The sequence below is a fragment of the Phyllobates terribilis genome, unplaced genomic scaffold (genome assembly GCF_046119375.1).
Source record: "Phyllobates terribilis strain yellow unplaced genomic scaffold, ASM4611937v1 Scaffold_2__4_contigs__length_985480577, whole genome shotgun sequence".
NCBI lineage: Eukaryota > Metazoa > Chordata > Amphibia > Anura > Dendrobatidae > Phyllobates > Phyllobates terribilis.
Window position 1 is genome coordinate 404,473,748 of NW_027362762.1, and position 16,787 is coordinate 404,490,534.

The 16,787-nt window shown below is 38.3% G+C and overlaps 1 protein-coding gene across 2 annotated transcripts in view; it reads right to left on the bottom strand.

The window, feature by feature from the left end:
* TMEM132E (transmembrane protein 132E) overlaps positions 1-16,787 on the bottom strand; it is a 727,127-nt gene that overhangs the window by 18,478 nt on the left and 691,862 nt on the right. For both annotated transcript variants that reach the window (XM_073664968.1, XM_073664969.1), the window contains one exon: positions 5,990-6,195. In XM_073664968.1, the coding sequence (XP_073521069.1) occupies positions 5,990-6,195 (206 nt within the window). The remainder of the gene's footprint in view (positions 1-5,989; positions 6,196-16,787) is intronic.

A 16,787-nucleotide genomic window follows, 5' to 3' on the forward strand; every position in this document is an offset into this window, starting at 1 on the left:
GTTCTGGAGAGAAACCTTTTACTTGACAGTCATGTTTTTCATTCTTTACAATTACTGACTTTAAAAACGTATAATGCTCGTGGCCTTAGCTAACAAAGGAATATTAGGAAATTGTTAGAATCAAGAGAAATGCTTTACTATTTGTTACAGAGAATATGTAACCAGGTTTTTCTATATATTCTGAGAGCAGCATGATGTTGGGCCTGAAACCCTGATTCCAGTGATGTGTCACTTGCTGGTCTGCATGCTGTCATTTTGATACAATCATTATTTTCTCTGCTGCGAATCTAGCAATCTCTGAATGCTGAATCCTTTATAAACCCAAATACACCACTGACAGGCAGTTTTCTGTACTAATTGTACATTGATTGGAAGCTGTGGGGTTGTACAGAGCAGTTGACTAGGAGACACGGGACACCTAGTCCTGTAGTGCTGATAAAACACTGATTTTATTGAAACAGCAACACACATACTAGTAAATGACACATCACTGGAATCAGGGTCTCAGTCCCTACATTATGCTGCTCTCAGATTACATAGCAAAAACCTGATTCCATTTTCAGTACCTGTGAAATATGAATACAAAATACTAGATTGCTAATCTTCATAAAAATTAACTATTTTATCCGTAGTATTTTATTAATAAAAAAACTGCATTTAAAACATGGAAGTTAAAAGATAGCACATTATTGAACCTTGTGCAATATCAATATAACATGCAACATAAAATATTGCTAAGGAAAAAAAAGAAAGAAGAAACTTGCAGCACAACACTGGAGTTGTTTATTAAGCTAATGCTATGTGGGTTTGGGTCCCATGTATGTTATGCCAATAATGCATCTAAATAGCCTATTATACAGCCTGCAGTCATTTATAATGGCAGGGATACATTGTAGAAAGAACCCTGAAGGGCGTAATTCTACTAAACAAAGGCTATGGCAATGTCCACGTATTGCAATTATCCTTTATGTATCAATAGCTTAATATTTAATAAAGCAAATAATAAATTATTTGTCATTTTTATGATTTGCCAGTGGGAAACAATAGGCGAACCCTGGAACTAAAGGACCAGCTGAAAAGATCAATGCATGCATATTACATTGATTTTGTGATGAAATGTAAAAAGGAAATGTCATGAAGCAGATGACTTAATGTGAAAGATATGTTGCATAAATGAAATGGAAAATATTTAAAATATTGTTATTTAAAGAGACCGTCTACTTCTTTTTTCGGCATTCGGTAGGTTTTGTTGTAATTTGATTTTTTTATTATATATTTATTTGTAAGGTAAGCATGCTTTGAAAAGTGGAAGTGGTTATCGATTGGCAGAAGCATGTCGCAGCAATACAGGCGCAGGAGAGTACACATTAGGCACACGTTACCTTGTGCATTAGGAAGCTCTGCTGCTGTGCTACTTTTCTCTGCTCCTTGAAAACCCCATTTAGGAATCCAAATACATATTACATATTACATGACTTGACACATACAGTATAAACATTTCCAGACAGAATATTGAAGAAATAGTTTTTTTTAAAAGCTGGTCAAACTAAAACTCTGAATAAACTAAGTCAGCCAGGTAATACTATCACTTTGACTGTGTTTTTTTAAGCCTCATTTGCAGCACAATGTAATCCAAGGCGTAACTTGATCCTTGTACAGCCTAAATAATTATTCTGGTAAATGAGTGTTTCTTTGGCTAAAAAAGCATTTTTTTTCAATAGGATAACAGCAGGGGTGGTCACACAGATCCCACCGCTGCCACCAGCTGTCAAGGATAACAGCCAGGGGCTCACATAGATCCCACCACTGTTACCACTTTATCACAGATGACAACAGGGAGATCACACAGATCCCACCCACTGTGACCAGTTTGACAAGGGAACGAAACTGAGCTGCCTCCAATTGTCAGGGCAATTACACAATTGACTGACGGGAGATGGACGCGGACCGTGGCTGCTTCCACTACTAGGCCAGTTACTGGGGAAACTCACAGTGAGAGCATGGTACAGTACAGACCAAAAGTTTGGACACACCTTCTCATTTAAAGATTTTTCTGTATTTTCATGACTATGAAAACTGTACAATCACACTGAAGGCATCAAAACTATGAATTAACACATGTGGAATTATATACTTAACAAAAAAAGTGTGAAACAACTGAAAATATGTCTTATATTCTAGGTTCTTCAAAGTAGCCACCTTTTGCTTTGATGACTGCTTTGCACACTCTTGGCATTTTCTTGATGAGCTTCAAGAGATAGTCACCGGAAATGGTCTTCCAACAATCTTGAAGGAGTTCCCGGAGATGCTTAGAACTTGTTGGCCCTTTTGCCTTCACTCTGCGGTCCAGCTCACCCCAAACCATCTCGATTGGGTTCAGGTCTGGTGACTGTGGAGGCCAAGTCATCTGGCGTAGCACCCCATCACTCTCCTTCTTGGTCAAATAGCCCTTACACAGCCTGGAGGTGTGTTTGGGGTCATTGCCCTGTTGAAAAATAAATGAGGTCCAACTAAGCGCAAACTGGATGGAATAGCATGCCTTCACGGTGGGAACCAGGCATGTAGAGTCCATCCGTTCACCTTTTCTGCATCGCACAAAGACACGGTCGTTGGAACCAAAGATCTCAAATTTGGGCTCATCAGACCAAAGCACAGATTTCCACTGGTCTAGTGTCCATTCCTTGTGTTCTTTAGCCCAAACATGTCTCTTCTGCTTGTTGCCTGTCCTTAGCAGTGGTTTCCTAGCAGCTATTTTACCATGAAGGCCTGCTGCACAAAGTCTCCTCTTAACAGTTGTTGAAGAGATGTGTCTGCTGCTAGAACTCTGTGTGGCATTGACCTGGTCTCTAATCTGAGCTGCTGTTAACCTGTGATTTCTGAGGCTGGTGACTCGGATAAACTTATCCTCAGAAGCAGAGGTGACTCTTGGTCTTCCTTTCCTGGGGAGGTCCTCATGTGAGCCAATTTCTTTGTAGAGCTTGATGGTTTTTGCAACTGCACTTGGGGACACTTTCAAAGTTTGCCCAATTTTTCGGACTGACTGACTTTCATTTCTTAAAGTAATGATGGCCACTCATTTTTCTTTACTTAGCTGCTTTTTTCTTGCCATAATACAAATTCTAACAGTCTATTTAGTAGGACTATCAGCTGTGTATCCACCTGGCTACTGCACAACACAACTGATGGTCCCAACCCCATTTATAAGGCAAGAAATCCCACTTATTAAACCTGACAGGGCAAAGTGAAAACCATTTCCGGTGACTACCTCTTGAAGCTCATCAAGAGAATGCCAAGAGTGTGCAAAGCAGTCATCAAAGCAAAAGGTGCCTACTTTGAAGAGCCTAGAATATAAGACATATTTTCAGTTGTTTCACACTTTTTTGTTAAGTATATAATTCAACATGTGTTAATTCATAGTTTTGATGCCTTCAGTGTGAATGTACAATTTTCAAAGTCATGAAAATACAGAAAAATCTTTAAATGAGAAGGTGTGTCCAAACTTTTGGTCTGCACTGTATATACACCTCCAATTCCAATGCATGGAATATGTATATATACCATAGTAGGTCACTACCAGCTCCACAATATCAAAAAAAAGGAACCTATCCTAGCTGCCACCACCAATCGTTTATATAGACAATTGGACACCCGTTACAGGCAGCATATGGCTTCAGGGATGTGGTTTATAGAGCAAGAGGAACAGACCGATTACATTTTATATATTTAATCCAGAAAGGTAGGCAGTGTTTATAAAAATATATAAAGATAATACAAAATGGGAACAAATTAATATGATATATACAATTACATGAAATAAAAAGGAATGACAAAAGAAAATTACAAAACTTGATGTCACTGAAATGGCTCAGAGCTTAAAAGAGGAAATCACTCCTAGTGGGAAAATGGAACACTCTCACAACAAACTTATGTCTTCCAGAATCAACAAAGTAAGAGACCCAAACTTTCATTTTTATTAGCTCAATGCTATGCCAACATACTCCCCCTTAATGAGCTCACATGCAGTCTTGTTCTGGGATGTGCTAGGTCCTTCAGAATTGCATGAGATCCCCAACTTACAGGATATCTTTGCCCCTGGAGGTCCCAGGAGATAGATATTGTCATCATGTTTCTTATCACAACTTTACCTGTCTATAGAGATGAAACATTGCCTGGATTGCACCATCCATCAGACTGTTATTACGTTGGAGGGGTTAGAATGGGCTTACTGTGATGTGAGTGGATGCATTGTGTTTGTCCCTTCACTATGACACTGAAAATATATCTTCCCTAAACATCGGATTGATGCAAAACCCCAATATTCATCACTGACTACTGGCTCCAAAAGGTCTAAGAAGATTCTTTGATCAGTGCCTTGATCAGAGGAATCTCTTTGATTTGGAAGCATACTTCCCTGGCTCTGAGTAAATTAATCACTGTCTTGATGTCTTTTCCCAGCAAATCTCTCTCCTGTAATTACTTGGTCACGGCAGTAAACCCATACTTCAATGGAGATGGACGTGTCAGCTCTCTCTCTCACTCCCTAGTTATAGTTAATTTTCTCTTTTTCCCAGCTATAATTAGTTTCTCTCAGCCACAATTAGTCCCATATGTTCACTGTGAGGGTCCCCTATCTAGAGATGTCTTATGGATTTTTAATTTTTCTCTATGACAGGTTTCATATTATATTTTTCTACAGTCTCTATGTATGACAGTACATAGACTGCAGAATGAGATAACATTCCAATTAAAAGTTTAAGGGAGGGATGAAAAAGTGATGTGTAGTCCTGTTTTCTGAACACAGACTTTACAAGTGAATTCAACATACTGAATGTGATGGGATGAAGAAAGCAGTTAGTTTGTAAGTCAAGTTTACAAACCTTTTTTTTGGAAACTAAAGTATCACTCACATATGTTAAATACCAGATATGGCTAGTGTATTTAAAGGGATTGTTCATTGTGGACACATTTTCTGATAATAAATTGCTTAAAGGGAGCTTGTCATGTTGTACATGCAGTCTGATCTGTAAACAGCATGCTATAGAAAGAGAGTTTATGAGCAGAATGATATATATGTTTCTTGAAAAATATTCAGTATAATTTGTATTTTATTAATTGAAATCTTTGGTTTTTGTAGGCATCAGTCCAGTGGGCGGTCCTACCTGCTGATTGACAGTTATCTCTGAATGCACAGTCATATAGAGAAGACTCCATCACTGAGTAGGATTGGCCACTGGACTCAAACATGCAAACGCAAGGGATTTCAATGAATAATATACAAGTTTTACTAAGACTTTTCCCACAATAATGTATATCAATCTGATCAGCTCCTCCTGCAGTATAACATTCTTCCTTCAGAATAGATATCATTTTCAGCACAAAAAGTTCCCTTTAATGGGTGTTTGGCTGCTTTGAGTCCCCACGAATCATCTGAGAATTACTGGATAACCTGGCAGCAAAAGATTAATTCTTGTACAGTGTCATCACATGGCAAGTTAGGCATTGCCCAGTTCCTTTAAAAATTGCCCATGCAGAGATGTGCCAGGTCCTCCATAATGAAAAACACACTATTTAAATGCTCCCTGTTCTGGCAAATAGATGAGGGTCCTAAAGCGACAAGAATTATACTCGCTTCACATATAGACTTGCAGTGTATTCTATAGGGTAAAGCATTGAGGTTTATGACTAGTTATATTGTTCGATGGCTAGGATGAGAACAGGAAAGACAAATCCAATGTCTGTGTTTTTTTAATTAAAACATCTATTGCCCTGACATTGGATGCTATCATATTTGTAGGAGCTGTTTCTTTCTGTCTATCATCCATATTTCATATTTTGTAATTTCACTATTGTTAAAGTCCCTGTACATCAATTGAGCTCTACAAATGCAATTCAATAAAAAGTCATTTAGGAATAAAGTTATTTTCTCTCACGACTTGGCTAGTACTAGCTACTTAGCTGTACAATGTTCATATATAACGTACGTGCTTACCTGCGGTCTGGTAGTATTGGAATTCTCCAGCCTTTTATTTGGCTTAGTTTTGAGTCAGAGAGTTCAATGGATAAAGGGAGTTTGGGTACCCATACAGTCATTTCTAATGGGGCACTGAGATGTTCATAGGTAAAAACGGCTTGTGCGTTCATTGATCCCCTTGTCTCCTTTCCACTCACAAACACATAATCACAGCTACTTGACACCTGTAACAGAGTAAGAGATGTTAGATTACCAGAGATTCATTACTCTGGAATAGATGGGATTTGTCTCTTTTTATTTAGTACTTGGGCACATTCACACATCAGTTTTCATTTATTCATCTGTAGAGAACGGACTCTTTCTCCCCTGTGGCATCTGCTTTGCATCCAATTTTTTTTTTATAAAAAGAGGTAAATTGCGTGAACGCTTTTTTTCTCTGTCATTTTCAGTTTTGTATCCTCCATACATTTTAACAAACTCATCTATACTCACCCTCCGTTGCTGACCCCGGTGGGTGTTGACTGGCTGTTACATGGCGGGTCCTAGCTGTGTTAGGCTACGTTCCCACAATGAGTATTTGGTGAGTTTTGGAGTTTTTTGCTGCATCTCTGCGCCTACTATTTTAGACAAATAAGTTTTTTTTTTTATTGCAGCTTTATCACATTTCTTAACGCTGTGGGTTTGTCTCTTTGTTTGTACGTCATATTTTCAACAAACGTATTTGATACATCCTGGTATTTACCTTTGATAAAATGTTATCGACACATCCGTGTGGTTTACATGAACTTTTAGTGTGTTTCTGCAGCGGTAATGCGCTAAAAAATGCAATGCATTCTTTATTTGTGGATTTTCTGCATCTTATGTAAGTCTATGGGGAAAATCCACACATAGAACACAGTGTACCTAGAAGAGAAATTGACATGTTGCGAATTTCAAAAACTCACCAAAAGCTCATCTTGGGAATATAGTTTTGCAGCTGTTTTTTAACCAGTGATGACGTAGGCATCTAAGTGATTGGAACTGGGGAAAAGCCTTCACTTTCTCTCCCATTGAACCTTACTCACGTAATGCGATTATGGGGTATCAGTGGTTTACGATGGCAGCAAAGGGCCTGCTGAAGACCACTGTAGCTGTCATCCTGATATTCCTGTGAAGCCCAGCATCGTGCTGAGCTTCATAGGAGATCGGTAAACTGACATATGCTACAACACTGAAGTATCACAGGGTCAATTCCCCAAAGCAGGCAATAAAATTGTGAAAAAAGTAAGTAAAGTTTGAAAAAATATTATGAAAAATGTAAATAATATAAAAGTTCAAATCACACACTTCTCCCCTCTGAAAATAAAGAAGTTAAAAAAATAAAATCTATAAGCTAAATTGGATACTGCCATGTCTTCAGAAGTCTGATCTTTCAAACTAAACAATTGTTTAAACCATATGGAAATCGGAATAAAGAAAAAAATCAAAACATAAATAGCGGATAAATGTTTTGGTCATCTCATCTTTCAAAATATGGCGTAAAAAGCAATTCAAAGTGGCATGAACCACAAAATAGCATTGATAAAAACTATAGCTCATCAAATAACCTCTATTAATGAAAATGTAAAAAAGGTGTGGATCTCAGTAAAATGGCAAAAATATATATATATTTTTTTTACAGATTTCTGAATTTTTTTAAAGTAGTAAAATATAAATGAAACTATATAAATTTGCTACCAGCATAATTAAAATGAACTAAAAAACTATGTTACCTGGCCAATTTTACTGCACAATAAATGCAGCCACCCCCACCCCCCAAAAAAAAAAAAAAAATCAAGTGAAATTGCATTTTTGACCCCCCCATGTGCCCCCATCTTTTGATAATGACCCCCAACATACCAATATTTAATAATATTAAAGTTCCTATGTGATGATTTAAAAAAATAAAAATAAACTAATACTCACTCCTATCCCAAGCAGAGCAGTGACGCATTCTGTGGCTACACTACAGTCTGTGGGTCGGCGCAATGTTGTGTTGGTATTGTGCAGCCTGTTGTCCCCTGTTTGGTAACTGCCTCTTGCCTTCTGCACCCTGCAGAGGACTTGCAGCCTGAATGACTAAGCTGAGGAGTAGAGAACCAATGTTTCATTGCTGCAGTTTTTAACAGTACACTTTTGAAACTGATTTTTTTAAAAGTCCTTTTTTGAACTATAGCTACTATAGCTATATACTATCAGCTAGGCTCGAAATGCGTCAGATATATATTTTATATGCTCATGCTACTATTTTAATGAAGTCATAATAAAGTATTTTTGCTTTTTATATAAAAAAATAGCTCAAACTCTGAAGGTCTCAAAAAGCACTGTTCAAACCATCATCCAAAAATGGAAGGAACTGAAACTGTAAAACTACCAATACATGGCCATCCACCTAAACTGACATCCCAAGCAAGGAGAGCACTAATTAGAAAAGCAGCCAAGAGGTCCATGGTCACTCTAGAGGAGCTGCAGAGATCTACAACTCAGGTGGGAGCATCTGTCCACAGGACAACTATTAGTAGTATACTCCACAAATCTGACCTTTATAAAAGAGTAGCAAGAAGAAAGCAATTTTTGAAAGCAAGCCATAAGAAGTCCTGTTTGCATTTTGCAAAAAACTATATAGGGGGACACAGCTAGCATGTGGAAGAAGGTGCTCTGGTCAGATGAAACCAAGGAAGAACTTTTTGTGTAAGATGGAAAACGCTATGTGTGGCGGAAAACTAACACTGCACATTACCTGAAAAACACAATCCCACCGTCAAACATGGTGGTGTCGGCAACATCATGCAGTAGGGATGCTTTTCTTCAACACAGACAGGGAAGCTGGTCAGAGTTGATGCGAAGATGGATAGAGTTAAATACAGGACAGGTTCACCTTCAAGCGTTGCAACGACCCTAAACATTCTGCCAGAGCTACAATGGAATGGTTTATATCAAAGTATATTCAAGTGTGTGAATGGCCCAGTCACAGTTCAGACCTAAATCCCCTTGAATCTGTGACAAGACTTGAAAATTGCAGTTCACAGAGGGTCTCCATCCAATCTTACTGAACTAGAGCTAGTTTGCAAAGAAGAATGGGTATACATTTCAGCCTCTAGATGTGAAAAGCTGTTAGAGACATACTCCAGAAGACTTGCAGCAGCAATTACAGCGAAAGGTGGCCCTACAAAGTATTGACTCAGGATCTGAATACTAATGTATGTCACAATTTTCAGATATATTTTTAAAAATATTTAGAAAACCATGCATTTCCTCTGCACTTCACAAATATTTGATACTTTTTGTTGGTACATCCCATAAAATCACAATAAAAAAAATGTATGTTTGTGGGTATAACACGAAAAAAATGTGGAAAAGTTCACTGAGTATGAATACTTTTTCAAAGCACTGTACTTACCAATAAACTTTGACATAACAAAATATGAAAGAGAATTCTAAAAAAGGTTTCATATTTCATTTGATCAATTTCTTACATATTATGAAAAGTTGTTAAATGTACTAGAAGAACTCTTTCAATATGGGCTTTCTTTGATCCAATATTTAAGTGTCTTTTGAAAATGATGTTTCTAAAAAGGTTGGAGTGTCTAGGTTATAGCTCTATAAACATAAAATTCACAGGTTTAATAAATGGAGGGAACTGCAGCATGCAAGATGTCACTTTTCTGAAAATATATTCCTATAATTATTAAGATGTGTTGTAAAGGAAAACCTCAACTAAACAAATTGCATCATTGGCATAGAGAAGAGAGGGCGATGGAGCCAATATTTCCAATTTCACTTATTTTTAAAATTTTCAATAGGTGAGCAAATTTTTGAAATGCAAATGTTTCCAAAAAATGTGATCTGCAGTGAATTGATTTGAGATTCTAAAATCCCCCTGACTGCCCTGAAAAAATTTGCGTGACACTCTAACATCTACTAGAACTGTATGGAACCCTTTTAAATCACTTTAATGTAAACATAGCCTTCCACATCAATTTTTCCATTCATGAGAAATGGACCATTTTTTCTCATTTGACATCCATATTACATCCATTTTTTATTCATCTGGTTTAAAAAATGAAAGGACTCTTAACAATTAATTAGTAAAAAAACAGATGAAACTTGGATGGAATACTAAAGTACAAAGTTTATTTTCTGTTTTATATTGACCCCCATAGGCTTTAGTGGCCGAGTCTGGTTCACAAAGCAGATGAGAATAGGACATGCTCTGAGTCTCATGGTAAGACATATAGATCAGCTGTTACAACAGATGTATGTATGGATCTCTAAAGGAGTGGAAGATGATTGGCACCCCTTCTGAAGACTTTGTTTTATCATAATAGCTGTGGACTATAGAAGTTTGGCTAGCCTGGATGTTCCTGATTGAAGAGCAGATGACAGTGAAATATTGAACAAGAAGGATTATCCAGTCAGACCAGAATTTGGGTTGTGTGTGTAGAACAGAGGGAATTCTGGGATACTTAGGTATCAAGCCCTGAAAGCAATCAAGTCAAGAAGTGGCAGTAGTACCAACAACAGCAGGCCTAAAGTAGGGCCTATAGTAGGAGTAATCTCTATTGGAAAGTGCTTATGTTAACCAGTCCTGGCAGTCTAGTTAATGACGACCAGGCTGGGACACATTTTTGTGAGTAGTCGCAGCGACACACATTGACCTGTGTGGCCCTCACAAGGGAAGGCCCTCATTGAAGTTTGCTGTTTCTCTGTAACATGTATCATAAGCTATGTTCTGCCAACCACTAAGAATGTGCCTCTGTATTGTGCAGAAGATGTGTTTCACAAGTTTCATTCCTGCTATTAAATTTATATATGTTTTATTTCAACATTCAGTTAACAACAGTTTATTTTGGCATCTCTGTCTGCCTCCTTCATCATGAAGTTGTCAGGTCCTGGTCCGCCATACCATTCGGCAGTATGCAGTCTGCAATTGCATTGAACTGAATGGACATCACACCCACCCACGGACCACAATTTCCAGTATTTAGGGACTCTATATTATATCTTGGCCAGAGAGCTCCGTTATAGTTCCATATACCTTTATAGATCCCTGTGCTGTCCAAGTAAAAAACAGACAGCAGACAGACATGTCACGCAGATGTAAGAATATAGCCTTAGATATATCATATTACTGTGTGATCAATCACACTGGTCATGTAGCTGCCAGCTTTCCTTTCTCTCTCTCAACCCATCAATTGGATCTATATTATTCGTAAACTACTACACTAATCTTCTTCTTTGTTATAGTTTTACAATATACACTGTCTGGAGTATTTGTTCAATGTTTTATGGCTTTTTATCTCTCTTTCTCTACACGGTGTATAGAATTATTAGGCAATTTATATTTTTGACGAATAATTTAATTATTGAAAAACTACAGTGCTGTCGGTAAATCCAAAAGGTTAATAAATCTGAAACCTGAATATTTAAGCCGTGCAAAAGACACATTCCCGACGCGTTTCCTCACATAAGTGGATCATCAGGGGAGTTAAATGTTGGTGTGTCAAAGTCTGTCACCGGTTCTGGAGGCTGAGAATATTAAGGAGCCCTGGTCTGTGAGCTGATGAGAACACTGGAGGTTACTGACATCAAAGTGGTGAGACTGTTCCATTGCTATAGTGACTCTCTTAATTAACCATTATATGTCATACTCCGTTTGTTACTTCTCTCAGCTGGTTTATTTCCATTGATCACCCATCTGTTAGTGAATTTGGTGGGTTAGTTGTTGATTAAGTTTTACCTGTGCCATTCAACACTCCTAACACTTAGTGAGGGGTATGTCCTATGACAGGTTGACAAATAGTTCTTGTACTCATGGTCCCTGTGACCTTTTTATTAAGTCTCTGAGTTATTTTAGCTGCATTAATAAAAGTTATATTTTAACTTTTTTCACCACTTTCTTGCTGTATTCTACTGAACTACAAGTGGTTTCTACAATACCCTATTTCCTTTCCACCAGCATAAATATATTACTTAAAAATCCATCCCTGGACCAGAACTGCACTGCTAACTACAGACCTGTCTCTAATCTCCCCTTCATCTGTAAATTTCTAGAAATCTTGGTCCACTTCTGTCTAATATGATATCTCTCAGATAACTCTCTTCTGGATCCTTTACAATCTGGTTTCATCTCTTTACACTCTACTTAAACTGCCCTCACTAAAGTCTCTAATGATCTACTAACAGATAAATCTAATGGTCACTATTCCCTGCTGATTCTCCTGGAACTCTCTGCAGCATTTGACACTGTGGAACACCAATTCCTCCTCACTATGCTCCGCTCTATCGGCCTCAAGGACACTATCCTCTCCTGGTTCTCCTCCTACCTCTCTGACTGCTCCTTCACTATATCTTTTGCTGGCTGCTTTTTCTCTCCCCTCCCCTTTACTGTTGGGGTTCCTCAAGGTACCATCCTAGGCCCCCTCCTTTTCTCCTTGTACACAACCCCATATTGGACAAACAATCAGTAGATTTGGATTTCAGTACCATCTCTATCCTGATGACATCCAATTATACACATTGTCTCCTGACATCAACCCTGCATTATTACAAAATACCAGTGATTGTCTTTCCGCTGTTTCTAACATTATGTCCTCACTCTATCTAAAACTGAATCTGTCAAAAATGGAACTCCTTGTGTTTCCTCCCTCCACTAACCTACCTATGCCCGATATTGCCATTTCCATGTGTGGTTCCACCATTACTCCCCAGAAAAATGCCAGTTTTCTTGGTGTCATATTTGATTCAGATCTTTCCTTCACCTTTCATGTCCCCCTATTTCCTCATAGATTGTAGAACATGATTGTCTCATGTTCACGTTACAAATTTCTGCTGCATTCCCTGCCTAAGCTTTTATACAGCCTATGATAGTCCCTTCTAATTGATTATGCTATATCATGTGATATGATAGCAACAAGGCAATATGGAGAAGCCTGTCCAACCATGCATGAAGTCGTGAGACTTCATTGGCTGAAGCAATCTTCTGAAATGTGAAAAAATGGCAATGGGCATTTTTTGGGGGCATTTCACACCAAGAAAATCGCAAACTGTTCCTATTCACCTCGCTCAGCAAATTTCCTCAAATTCAACACAAAATCGATACATATCAAATCTATTAACTCCTCTCTAGTTTAAAGGTGAATATTTAGTGCTAGTTTTCTAAACTGATAATTACATTCATACATAAATCATAAATAATTATTTTTTTTTTGGGGGGGGTGAGTAATTTATTAGTTAAAAAGCTGCAAATTTTGTCACATGTGATCTATACACAAACATTTACGACCTTTCGTGATTTTATGCCACTCCTACCAAGTTTAAAAAGTGGATGAGAACATACATGTGGTTAGCTAGGTAAAAGGCAGGTTTATATATAAAAAGGTGAGAAAGAGCTCTGGACGTAAGTGCTGTATTTACAGATGTGTACAATTTAATTATTATCATGTGACATTTTGATACATTTGGTGCAAATAAAGGCTACACAGTCACAAGCAAAACTGACTAAAAATTCCTGATAATGATAAAACTACAATGCCTTCACAATGCCTCTCCAATGACTGCCATGCTAAAACTCAAAGTGTCTTTTCCATTACTTACCTTTTGCATGTTCCGCCAGTCTTGTCCATCTTTCCTCTGTCATATGTTGTATATGTCCATATCTAATTAACTGGATCATGCTAACATCATCCAAATGTTTATTACATTACAAAAATACTGCAGGAAGACTTGTACAAAAAGATTCACGGGACCTTGGTGCATTGAACATGTCAGTCAGTAGCTGTTGTAGCTGTTGACCCAGAGCCCTGTGAACCTCTCATCCCCAGCGCATCTTGTGATTAGTAGACCCGATTCAATGCAACGTTAAGGCAGGCCAACTAATGAGAAGGGGCACCGGGGATGCCAGCAGTTAGTGATGTGGCCACTAGACCTAAGACTTGCGAATACTTTTGCTCAGCTCTTACTGAAGGTCATGTAAAAATGTCATATGTTCTTAAAATATTACATTAAAACAATACTTATAGACATGTCAATAGACACACAATGCACAAATCTGGATGCAGTGTGAGGCTAGGGTCACACAAGCGTATTTTCGTTCATCCGAGACAATAGGGTCAATTATGCTAATCACACTCAGAATTTGATCAGAGTAGGATCATAGTGTGCTCCGATTCACCTGGATGAGGAGAAGATGGAGAAAAAAAATTCTCCATCTTCTCCATTCTGTCAGTCCATGGAAATCGGAATGCACTCAGATGTCAACCGAGTGTAGTCCGATGTTTTTCATGGGCTCATTGACTTGCATGACCAAGTACATCCAAATATTGGATCACACTCAGGCATGCTGCAATATTTTGCTTGGACGGAGCCGGTCAGAGGAAAAAAATCTGACTTGTGCATTGCCCCATAGAATAACATTGGTCCAAATGCGATCTGATGTTTTGTCGGATCGCACTCGGACAGAAAATACGGCCATGTGCATGAGCCCTTAAGAAAGCTCTAGCTTTATTAGTATATTTCCTACACTTTTTTAAAATAAATTAAAAAAGTAAAACAAGGGTTCATTTATTTAACGTATGTAGCGACATATCATTGCTCAGCGCTTTATAGACATTATCAATACTGTCACCATTGGGCCTCATAGTCTAGATTCCCTATCAGAGGAAACCCATGCAAATACAAGGAGAACACAGACTCCTCGTGGATGTTGTCCTCAGTGGGATTTGAATTTATGATTCCCGGAGTTACTAAGCTACTATACTGCTATAAATGTATATAACATTAAAGGGGGCTGTCTGGTCCAAATCAATAAGTCTGTAGTCACTGTGTGACTGCAGACTTATGAATCCACAGTGCGTGCGTTGCGGGGATTCGCCAGTTTCTGAGCCAGGACCGGAGGGTATGTATGTGTTATACATATTCCCGGCCAGAGCCCATCCATTGGGCGTGGCCTCACTCCATACACTTGTATTGAGCAAGGCCGTGCCCCATCTAGTGTTGAGACTGTCCAGTGGGCATGGCCTCGCTCTATACAACCCGGCTCAGAAACCGGTGAATCTCCGCAGCGCACAGTGCCTGCACTAGATGGATTCATAAGTCTGCAGTCACACAGAGTGACTGCAGACTTGTTGATTTGGACTGGACAACTCCTTTAAGGTAGTTGACATCCATACCATTGAAGTGCTGTTATTACATTTTCAACCTTGTTAATGTAATGCAGTCAATAGAAGTAGTTCAACTTGCCTAGGAAAATATCATTCAATCCACCTATCATTCCATTTTTGCACAAACTTTTTTTTTTTAACAAATCGCAGATTTCTATGAAAAGTGCACAGAGTTATATGATCAAACCAGAGCGCACAGCGTGGACTGAGGGATGTATCCTCCTTTGTCCCTGCCCCAGCATGTGCTTTGATAAGACCAGTGTATGTGAAGTCTGCACAAGGCATTGTCCACAGAGATTATTGAAATCAAAGAGCGTCCCTTTATCTGTGCAGTATACTGTATTATGTGGTAGAGGATGTGGAGCTGGACAGAGGAAAAGGGAGGCTTGACTGCTTGGCTGGATAGAGATTTATTCAATTCAAGAAACACAAAATTGAGGTTTAAACAGCGAGCAGTCATGAAGTGACTCCTTTTGACAACCAAGTAGAACATTAAAGGAGAAATTAAGCTCCCAACAGCATCTCTCTCTAGACTGTAAGCAGGACTCAAATAACAAAAATGTATATTCCGATGATATTCTATGGGGTGTAGTCTAAGAGAATATCAACACCTTTGCTGCACCATACATTGGTACTCTTTATTTCAGAGTTGGGGGGTAAGGGGTTTGGTGAATGTAATCCTAAAATTTTGGATACTTGGGAAGAAGTGAATGCAACTGTGTATCTCCAAAATTAAAATGGGTGTAAGAGGATGAAAAGAATGCACAAGGTAGGGAAATATGACATTACCCGAATATGGGTTATCCCCATCCCTTTAAATGAGATAAATTGCAGCAGTCTCAGGAGTTTAGGACCAGCTACCTCTGGTCATTCTACACATTAATCTCAGGCCTGTGTGATCCTATTAATGCTAACAGATTTGTAACTTTAGTTTAATTTGTAAGTCACAGCTAGGGTGACCAGGCACTTCAAGGCTCAGGGCTCAAGGCTGTTATTGCCTCTAGTACTTACTGCTTCACAACAACAGCACGTCTACTTGACCAAGACTATCTTTACATTTGTATGGTGACATGCTTGATATCACAAATAGTGTGTAAAGTTAAAAAAAAGTTATATATGTGTGAAAAAAACACCTTTTGCAAAAAACTGACCATATATTAGTGATCTGAAAAGACTGATCTATTCAGAATTGCATTGCCATTCCAGATGCAATGTTAAAATTATCAATTCATTATCAATATATGCCTTCATAGGTAGCCCTCTTGGCTACAGTCAAGCCAAAAATGGACTAAATTAGCCTTTTTGGCTGTCGAAAATATTAAGTGTGTATCCAGCTTTAAACTTGTTAGTGATTACCAATATGTATAAATGTACTTACGCTGTATAACAGTTTAAAAATAAATGCATACAAGCCACTTACTAATATATTCCTTTTTTTAACGGCTTGTATCTATTTATTAACGTCATGCCTTCTTTCTCGAGCATCCTTCCCTTTTGCCTGCGTGGCACCATCATCCAAAAGATGGCTGCAGATGGAAGGGCACATCACTAAGCATCCTCCATTAAAAAACACGGTGCTTGCTATCTCCACCTGCACCATGAACATTTTTGTGTGGTGTGTTTTAATGGAGAAGGCT